The 10,000-nt window shown below is 42.4% G+C and overlaps 1 protein-coding gene across 3 annotated transcripts in view; it reads right to left on the reverse strand.

The window, feature by feature from the left end:
• The window catches only part of hdac5 (histone deacetylase 5), a 51,437-nt gene that overhangs the window by 28,103 nt on the left and 13,334 nt on the right, over positions 1-10,000 (reverse strand). Inside the window, exon 1 of one of the 3 annotated variants that reach the window (XM_087809488.1) lies at positions 5,556-6,320. The exons of 1 other annotated variant lie outside the window; for it this stretch is intronic. In XM_087809488.1, coding sequence (XP_087665614.1) covers positions 5,556-5,703 — 148 coding nt within the window. In that variant the 5' untranslated portion in view covers positions 5,704-6,320. Of the gene's footprint in view, positions 1-5,555; positions 6,321-10,000 lie in introns of those variants that run through there. One more of the 3 variants, XM_087809487.1, reaches the window with a different exon arrangement.

The following is a 10,000-nucleotide window of genomic DNA, read 5'->3' on the forward strand; positions in this document are numbered from 1 at the left end:
CTGAATAAAGTTTCCCCTGATATAGTTCATGATAATGAAATTACTATGACACGTATAATGACAACAAAGAATCTTGAGTCCATTATTCATGGGTGCTGGGCCTCGGGCCAGTCCGACCAGCTTAAGGGGACAGGATCTGGCCCACAGACCCACTGAAGTCTGGATGAAGTCGAGGCTAATCTCCGTCAGTCCAGATCCGATGTAAAGCACGAGTAAATCAAGCATGAACCCTTGTTTCTGTTTTCATCTCATTATGTGCACCACGTGCTCAGGAAGCTCCTTAAAAAACACCCACAATGGAAGCCAAGCTCCTTATTTTGGAGGATCAGAGCTCACGGGTTTTAGGAAGCGTCGTCTGAACAGATCCTACATGACGGGTCTCCATGGAAGTTCTCAAAGTTCTCCACACTCACACACATGCAGGACCACACACGCTACTTTTAGGCCTGAGACGGTGAGGCCGACTACACACAGGGTTGTGTGTGAGTGTGTGTGGGTGTGTGTGTGAGTGTGTGTGTGTGAGTGTGTGTGAGTGTGTGTGTGAGTGTGTGTGTGCGGACACTCTCTGCTAAACGACCTAAACAAATATTCTGGTGTTGCACTGTGACGCACGTGTCTCCCCTTCCACTACAACACACACACTGTGCCTGTGTGTGTGTGTGTGTGTGTGTGTGTGTGTGTGTGTTTGGCAGGAGAGCAACATTCCACAGCAGCCTCTGACGTCAATGTGAAGACATTTATAGTCTGGTAAACACAAACTGACATTAAGGTCCAGCCTGAGAAGGGGGCGGGGCCAGCTCCACTCCATCATGGCGGCCTCACACTGAGCTCCACTGTGATACCAAGTGTGTCACCGTGTCCAGGTCAGTGAGTTAAAGATTCTTCCGTCTACAGTGGGAGCGTCGCCGTGGAGACCCTCGCCATCACCAGTGTGTCTTATGAAGCGCTGAAATGAACCTGAACCACATTCTGGATCCACTTCGAAAAAACTTTTGTCGTCAGAGACACAACATAGGATTTAGTGTCAGTTCAGAATAAAAGAATGAAAAAAGATTACACACAAGATAAGCAATAGAAAGTATCTCGGCAGCCATTGTGCGTCTAATCCTACCTTTTTTTCAAGGTGAAAAAGTATATGTGGTCAAGAATCACGATACAATGATACGATATACAGTGATATATAGTGATAGTGTAGTAACAAGTATATATGTGTAGTATTGTCCAGTACTTGACTCTGGTGTTGTGATAGTGTAGTAACAAGTATATATGTGTAGTATTGTCCAGTACTTGACTCTGGTGTTGTGATAGTGTAGTAACAAGTATATATGTGTAGTATTGTCCCGTACTTGACTCTGGTGTTGTGATAGTGTAGTAACAAGTATATATGTGTAGTATTGTCCAGTACTTGACTCTGGTGTTGTGATAGTGTAGTAACAAGTATATATGTGTAGTATTGTCCAGTACTTGACTCTGGTGTTATGATAGTGTAGTAACAAGTATATATGTGTAGTATTGTCCCGTACTTGACTCTGGTGTTGTGATAGTGTAGTAACAAGTATATATGTGTAGTATTGTCCAGTACTTGACTCTGGTGTTGTGATCGTGTAGTAACAAGTATATATGTGTAGTATTGTCCAGTACTTGACTCTGGTGTTGTGATAGTGTAGTAACAAGTATATATGTGTAGTATTGTCCAGTACTTGACTCTGGTGTTGTGATAGTGTAGTAACAAGTATATATGTGTAGTATTGTCCAGTACTTGACTCTGGTGTTGTGATAGTGTAGTAACAATTATATATGTGTAGTATTGTCCAGTACTTGACTCTGGTGTTGTGATAGTATAGTAACAAGTATATATGTGTAGTATTGTCCAGTACTTGACTCTGGTGTTGTGATAGTGTAGTAACAATTATATATGTGTAGTATTGTCCAGTACTTGACTCTGGTGTTGTGATAGTGTAGTAACAAGTATGTATGTGTAATATTGTCCAGTACTTGACTCTGGTGTTGTGATAGTGTAGTAACAAGTATATATGTGTAGTATTGTCCAGTACTTGACTCTGGTGTTGTGATAGTGTAGTAACAAGTATATATGTGTAGTATTGTCCAGTACTTGACTCTGGTGTTGTGATAGTGTAGTAACAAGTATATATGTGTAGTATTGTCCAGTACTTGACTCTGGTGTTGTGATAGTGTAGTAACAAGTATATATGTGTAGTATTGTCCAGTACTTGACTCTGGTGTTGTGATAGTGTAGTAACAATTATATATGTGTAGTATTGTCCAGTACTTGACTCTGGTGTTGTGATAGTGTAGTAACAAGTATGTATGTGTAATATTGTCCAGTACTTGACTCTGGTGTTGTGATAGTGTAGTAACAAGTATATATGTGTAGTATTGTCCAGTACTTGACTCTGGTGTTGTGATAGTGTAGTAACAAGTATATATGTGTAGTATTGTCCAGTACTTGACTCTGGTGTTATGATAGTGTAGTAACAAGTATATATGTGTAGTATTGTCCAGTACTTGACTCTGGTGTTGTGATCGTGTAGTAACAAGTATATATGTGTAGTATTGTCCAGTACTTGACTCTGGTGTTGTGATAGTGTAGTAACAAGTATATATGTGTAGTATTGTCCAGTACTTGACTCTGGTGTTGTGATAGTGTAGTAACAAGTATATATGTGTAGTATTGTCCAGTACTTGACTCTGGTGTTATGATAGTGTAGTAACAAGTATATATGTGTAGTATTGTCCAGTACTTGACACTGGTGTTGTGATAGTGTAGTAACAAGTATATATGTGTAGTATTGTCCAGTACTTGACTCTGGTGTTGTAGTATTTACAGACCACATGACACTTGACGAAGTCGTAATTACTTTCATTTGTTTTCAAACCAAAATATGTCCAAACATCAGCTTAAAAAGCTGCTGGACTCACTGTATCCTCTCGTCCTCAGTCATCATTCTTCCTTTACCTTCGGAGGACGTAACGACTGCTGCCATCTAGAAGTTTGAATGCAACACAAAAATGAACTGACGCAGTTTCCTTGAATATCTATACTGTATCAAGAAAAATATTGTGACGTTTAGGTCATTAATATTATATTAATATTAATATTGTATAGTGTAGGAAAATATCAACACACTTTCTTTCTCTGCCTTTAACCTCAAACACACAACACTCAAGGTAGACACACCCAAGACAGAAGGTCTGAACAGAAGGATTAGCTTCTCATAGCGTGATGTTCACACCTCTCGACAGCCTTAGTTACCACTTCAGTTCCACAAACATTTTGATCCACCATGACCATGAACATACAGAACCTTGAACACCCAAGAATGGAAGCACGAGCAGACGACGAGGACAACCATGGCAAGTGTTAGCCTGTTAGCATTAGCTGCAGTGAGTATTCTATGCTTACTTGAACCCTGACCTTCTGTCAATCTGGAGACGTCTGAGGGAGGTTTTTAAAGCAATGCAGTGCTCAGAGGTTCTAGGAAAGGTACTAGGTAGACACACACCGAAGACCATGAGAGGCCAGAAGACTCACTTCAGGTTTGGACTCAGAGAAACATCTTTTATCTAAAAGTTTTTCACCAACATTCATATGTCAGTAAATAGTATTTCTGACAAAAACTGCTTTACTACATGTTTGACTTCCTGGTATGACATGGTTTCTGGGGCGAGGGAGGTCTGGACCTTCATTCTAGCACCGCTGGTGTTTCTCCACTAGGGGTCACATCTGGCTGCTGTCAAGTGTAAGTTTCACTCTTGAGACCTTGGACGAGCAGCAGATGCTGGAGGTCCAGCTCCAAGTCCTCCTCGTGGGCCGCACGCCTGAGAAGAACCAGCAGCAGAATGTTCTTGTCCTGGTTTCATGCAGTGGTTCCTCACTGAGGGGTTTCTGGAGACCAACATCCGTCTCCTTCTCCCTGCCTCGCTCACTTTGTATCGCTGAGGGAAAATAGTCACGATGACGTCAACGCTGCATAACACTCTAAAAAAAGGCTGGTAGAGAGAGAGAGAGAGAGAGAGAGAGAGAGAGAGAGAGTAAAAATAGTATAATGGCGGAGTGTACTTGAGACGAATTAGATGCTCGGAGAGAAAGGAGCTACATGTGGTGTTGCCATGGAGAAGGATGGGAAGGTCAAGTATATGAAGAGTGTCGGTCGTCCACGATGTTGTGTATTTGCATCTTCAAACTAAATCAACTCGACAACAACTTTCAGCTCAAACCTTGGATGGAAGCAGGTGATGGAGTCGCACTTGTTGTTATGTGCTCTGTGTGACAACATCGTCGCTTATGAGCTTTGAATCAAACAAATGATAGATATTATTATTACTATTATACTAGTAATATCCTGCAATTCCTGAATGTAGCCATTAGCTCAACATTAGCAAGTGTGGATCCATATGTATGGTCTTTGAACATCTGGTCACACAGCATGTTTGCAGATGTTGTGTATGGTGCTAGCGTCATGCTAGCCCACGTTAGCAACACGTGTGTTTAGAGAAGAATCAAACGTATTTGTTGCCAGTGTCTCCTTGTATCAGACTCTCTTCGTTCAAATCAACACTCAACTATTGCGAAGCCACACCTGTGCTGCAGGTGACCCGAATAGAAGAGCAAGTGTCGTCACTTCACCTGCTGGTCACGGCTTTTATGGATGAATTGTAAAAGTAACAAATGCGAACTGTGCAAGTTTCGTTCCAAACAACTACCTCCAGCAAACCTGCTGCCAACGTGAAGATTAAATTAACTGCATTAACTTGGTGACATCAAACCAGGCTCACTATTAAACCTGGTTAGTGCCAACACTAGATTAGTCTCCTGAACTCCTATTAAAACAACAACTTAGTAACAGACTCAAATGTTTGACGCTTCAGGACTGAAGTTAGATTTGACCTTGTACTAGTTAACTCAACGCAAATGTCATTAGTGGTAGCATCAACCCATAGTTTACTACTTCATTTATCTTCTCAAATGAAGCTCGATCTAAATACATTAACTCGACTGACTGGCACACCATTTAAAACTGGCAGAACGTAAACACATCAGTTATAATAGAACGTTTGTTGAGATTTTTAAAGTATTATTCTTATTTACTCCCAAAATGAATGAATAACTTAACAGCCATTTAAGCGTTTCAATATATTAGTATTGAGAGCTTCTCAAATGAGTGTCAGGAGGTTGAAAAATACAGGCAACGTTCTAATGCCTCTGTACAAACACAAACACTTTGACTCAACTGAATTCTGCCAGCAAGCTTCACCACAATAACAACAACAGAGCAGGTCGAGCAGGAAAACGGTTGGAGGCCCAGAGTTTACACTCTTCACATCAAGACTGTATTTGTGTCGTCACACGGCACAAAGTTCTCCAGAGAGGCTTTCAGGGGCGATGTGGTCCACGAGCCCGTGCAGGTCCAAGAGATGTCACGGCTTCACTTGGACAACAAGAGCTCAGCAAACACGACAGACATGTTTGACACACTGACACCTCCAGCACACACCCCTCCCCGCCTGCCGCTTCCTTCCCAGGGATGACTCACCGGCGCTGGGCATGGCCGAGCCCCTGCTGCTGCTCAAGAGCTCCAGAGGCTGGTGGTTGTCGGAGCTGGTGGAGGAAAAATAAGACTCCGTCTCATAGATGGTCTGCAACATGGTGCACAGTCCTGACACGGTGGGATTCAACAGCATTCCAAGACGAGGGACTCTCGTCTGGATCTGCAGGAAGACGTTCCTCAGCTCCTCTGCCGCCTCATGGCTCTCCAGCACAGCAGAGAATCATCCCCAACTTTATGCTGAAGTCCATCCTTGCGAGATGCTCCGGCAGCTTCACGACGACTCCTCGTTTTATAGACAGTCACTTTTGGAAGATCTGGACTTAAGTTAAGCTCAATTATCCGATCTCAGAGGAATGTTTTGAGATGTTCCAGCCGCTGACGGGAGGAAAAGTTTGACAGGAAAACTGAGATCGGTCGATTCTACGACGGGAATTCCGATAGTCCTGGTTCTGGTGGTAGACGTGGTTTCCTGGAGGAGCGAGGAGATGGTTGGACGCATCAGAAGATCCTGCTCTCCTCCCGGCTGATGAGAGCGAGAGGAGAGGAGGACGAGGAGGAGGAGGAAGATAAGGAGAGGCCAGGACATAAATAGCTTTGGGAGAGCACTCCCCGAGGTTCCATGCTTCCAAAATTAGAACGAGCGCTTGAGAGAACGACAGAAGGAGAGAACACAGAGGAGGGAGGAGCAGATAGGACAGAAAACAGTGAGACGAAGAAGCATTTATCCTCCTCAGACCAGTCTCCGGAGCTAATGTTCCGCCAGGAGGACGGTGTGTGTGAGTGTGTGAGCGCTTGAACGAGGGCTTTAGAAAGAGAGAGAGAGCGAGGAGGAGGAGGAGGAGGAGGAGGAGGAGGAGGAGGAGGAAGCGAGAGACGCTGAAAGTGGATCACTAGGTGGAGAGGAAGTTGAGACAAAGGAAAACTTTTGAAACTTCCACCTGAAGGAAGAGGAAGCTCTTGACGGCACCATTTAAGTCAAGAAAACATTTGAATGGTCATTTATGAGACCACCACGAGCGCAGACCTCCGCCAAGCAGCTCTTAGTTTTCCTTTCATACCATCAACACGACACAAAACCTTCTTAAACATATTTATTTTCCCCTGAAACCCACACATTTGGGCGAGAACTATTTTAACAGCCAAAAACTGTCAAATAAATGACTAGTACTGACGAGTACAACATGTCTGTCCCTTTCATTCTCATCATCACAAATGAAAACCTTTGCTAAATAGAGCCCATGATGTTTGAGTGACAGCACGTCTCAGCAGCGTCTACAGCACAGGAAGTCGACGACAGGTCGACGAGCCTCCACAACCACAGACTAGAACCTGCTCCACATGAAAACACCGGCACACAAAGTTATCGGTCATAACTGCGGTGTGCGACACATGAATGCGCCTCAGGTCCGAGTCGTTCAGAGGCGACGATCACAACCTTGGATGTCAGGTGGACACCTCTGCAACATCTGAGGAGACCAGAATAGATGCAGAGAAACAAACAGAAGATGGGGGTTGATGGAGGGAGGAGAGCTGAAAATAGACCGTCGGGGAGAAGGAGGAGCCGCGGATATAAATAGAGCAGTAAGCTGCTGATGGAGGGGGAGAACATACAAGTTAGCATGTGTGTGAGCGACACGTTCAAACATGTATGACAACATACAAGTTAGCATGTGTGTGAGCGACACGTTCAAACATGTATGACAACATACAAGTTAGCATGTGTGTGAGCGACACGTTCAAACATGTATGACAACATACAAGTTAGCATGTGTGTGAGCGACACGTTCAAACATGTATGACAACATACAAGTTAGCATGTGTGTGAGCGACACATTCAAACATGTATGACAACATACAAGTTAGCATGTGTGTGAGCGACACATTCAAACATGTATGACAACATACAAGTTAGCATGTGTGTGAGCGACACATTCAAACATGTATGACAACATACAAGTTATCATGTGTGTGAGCGACACATTCAAACATGTATGACAACATACAAGTTAGCATGTGTGTGAGCGACACATTCAAACATGTATGACAACATACAAGTTAGCATGTGTGTGAGCGACACGTTCAAACATGTATGACAACATACAAGTTAGCATGTGTGTGAGCGACACGTTCAAACATGTATGACAACATACAAGTTAGCATGTGTGTGAGCGACACATTCAAACATGTATGACAACATACAAGTTATCATGTGTGTGAGCGACACATTCAAACATGTATGACAACATACAAGTTAGCATGTGTGTGAGCGACACATTCAAACATGTATGACAACATACAAGTTAGCATGTGTGTGAGCGACACATTCAAACATGTATGACAACATACAAGTTAGCATGTGTGTGAGCGACACATTCAAACATGTATGACAACATACAAGTTATCATGTGTGTGAGCGACACATTCAAACATGTATGACAACATACAAGTTAGCATGTGTGTGAGCGACACGTTCAAACATGTATGACAACATACAAGTTATAATGTGTGTGAGCAACACGTTCAACCATGTATGACAACATACATGTTAGCATGTGTGTGAGCGACACGTTCAAACATGTATGACATCATACAAGTTAGCATGTGTGTGAGCGACACGTTCAAACATGTATGACAACATACAAGTTAGCATGTGTGTGAGCGGCACATTCAAACATGTATGACAACATACAAGTTAGCATGTGTGTAAGCGACACGTTCAAACATGTATCACAACATACAAGTTATCATGTGTGTGAGCGACACATTCAAACATGTATGACAACATACAAGTTAGCATGTGTGTGAGCGACACATTCAAACATGTATGACAACATACAAGTTATCATGTGTGTGAGCGACACATTCAAACATGTATGACAACATACCAGTTAGCATGTGTGTGAGCGACACGTTCAAACATGTATGACAACATACAAGTTATAATGTGTGTGAGCGACACGTTCAAACATGTATGACAACATACAAGTTATAATGTGTGTGAGCAACACGTTCAAACATGTATGACAACATACATGTTAGCATGTGTGTGAGCGACACGTTCAAACATGTATGACATCATACAAGTTAGCATGTGTGTGAGCGACACGTTCAAACATGTATGACAACATACAAGTTAGCATGTGTGTGAGCGGCACATTCAAACATGTATGACAACATACAAGTTAGCATGTGTGTAAGCGACACGTTCAAACATGTATCACAACATACAAGTTATCATGTGTGTGAGCGACACATTCAAACATGTATGACAACATACAAGTTAGCATGTGTGTGAGCGACACATTCAAACATGTATGACAACATACAAGTTATCATGTGTGTGAGCGACACATTCAAACATGTATGACAACATACCAGTTAGCATGTGTGTGAGCGACACGTTCAAACATGTATGACAACATACCAGTTAGCATGTGTGTGAGCGACATGTTCAAACATGTATGACAACATACAAGTTATCATGTGTGTGAGCGACACGTTCAAACATGTATGACAACATACAAGTTAGCATGTGTGTGAGCGACACGTTCAAACATGTATGACAACATACAAGTTAGCATGTGTGTGAGCGACACGTTCAAACATGTATGACAACATACAAGTTATCATGTGTGTGAGCGACACGTTCAAACATGTATGACAACATACAAGTTAGCATGTGTGTGAGCGACACATTCAAACATGTATGACAACATACAAGTTAGCATGCGTGTGAGCGACACGTTCAAACATGAATGACAACATACAAGTTATCATGTGTGTGAGCGACACATTCAAACATGTATGAAAACATACAAGTTAGCATGTGTGTGAGCGACACATTCAAACATGTATGAAAACATACAAGTTAGCATGTGTGTGAGCGACACATTCAAACATGTATGACAACATACAAGTTAGCATGTGTGTGAGCGACACGTTCAAACATGTATGACAACATACAAGTTATCATGTGTGTGAGCGACACGTTCAAACATGTATGACAACATACAAGTTATCATCTGTGTGTGCGACACGTTCAAATATGTATGACATCATACAAGTTAGCATGTGTGTGAGCAACACATTCAAACATGTATGACAACATACAAGTTATCATGTGTGTGTGCGACACATTCAAACATGTATGACAACATACAAGTTAGCATGTGTGTGAGCGACACGTTCAAACATGTATGACAACATACAAGTTAGCATGTGTGTGAGCGACACATTCAAACATGTATGACAACATACAAGTTAGCATGTGTGTAAGCGACACGTTCAAACATGTATGACAACATACAAGTTATCATGTGTGTGAGCGACACATTCAAACATGTATGACAACATACAAGTTAGCATGTGTGTGAGCGACACATTCAAACATGTATGACAACATACAAGTTAGCATGTGTGTGAGCGACACG

This window comes from Callionymus lyra, chromosome 15 (assembly GCF_982586985.1).
Source record: "Callionymus lyra chromosome 15, fCalLyr1.hap1.1, whole genome shotgun sequence".
Taxonomy (NCBI): Eukaryota; Metazoa; Chordata; class Actinopteri; order Syngnathiformes; family Callionymidae; genus Callionymus; species Callionymus lyra.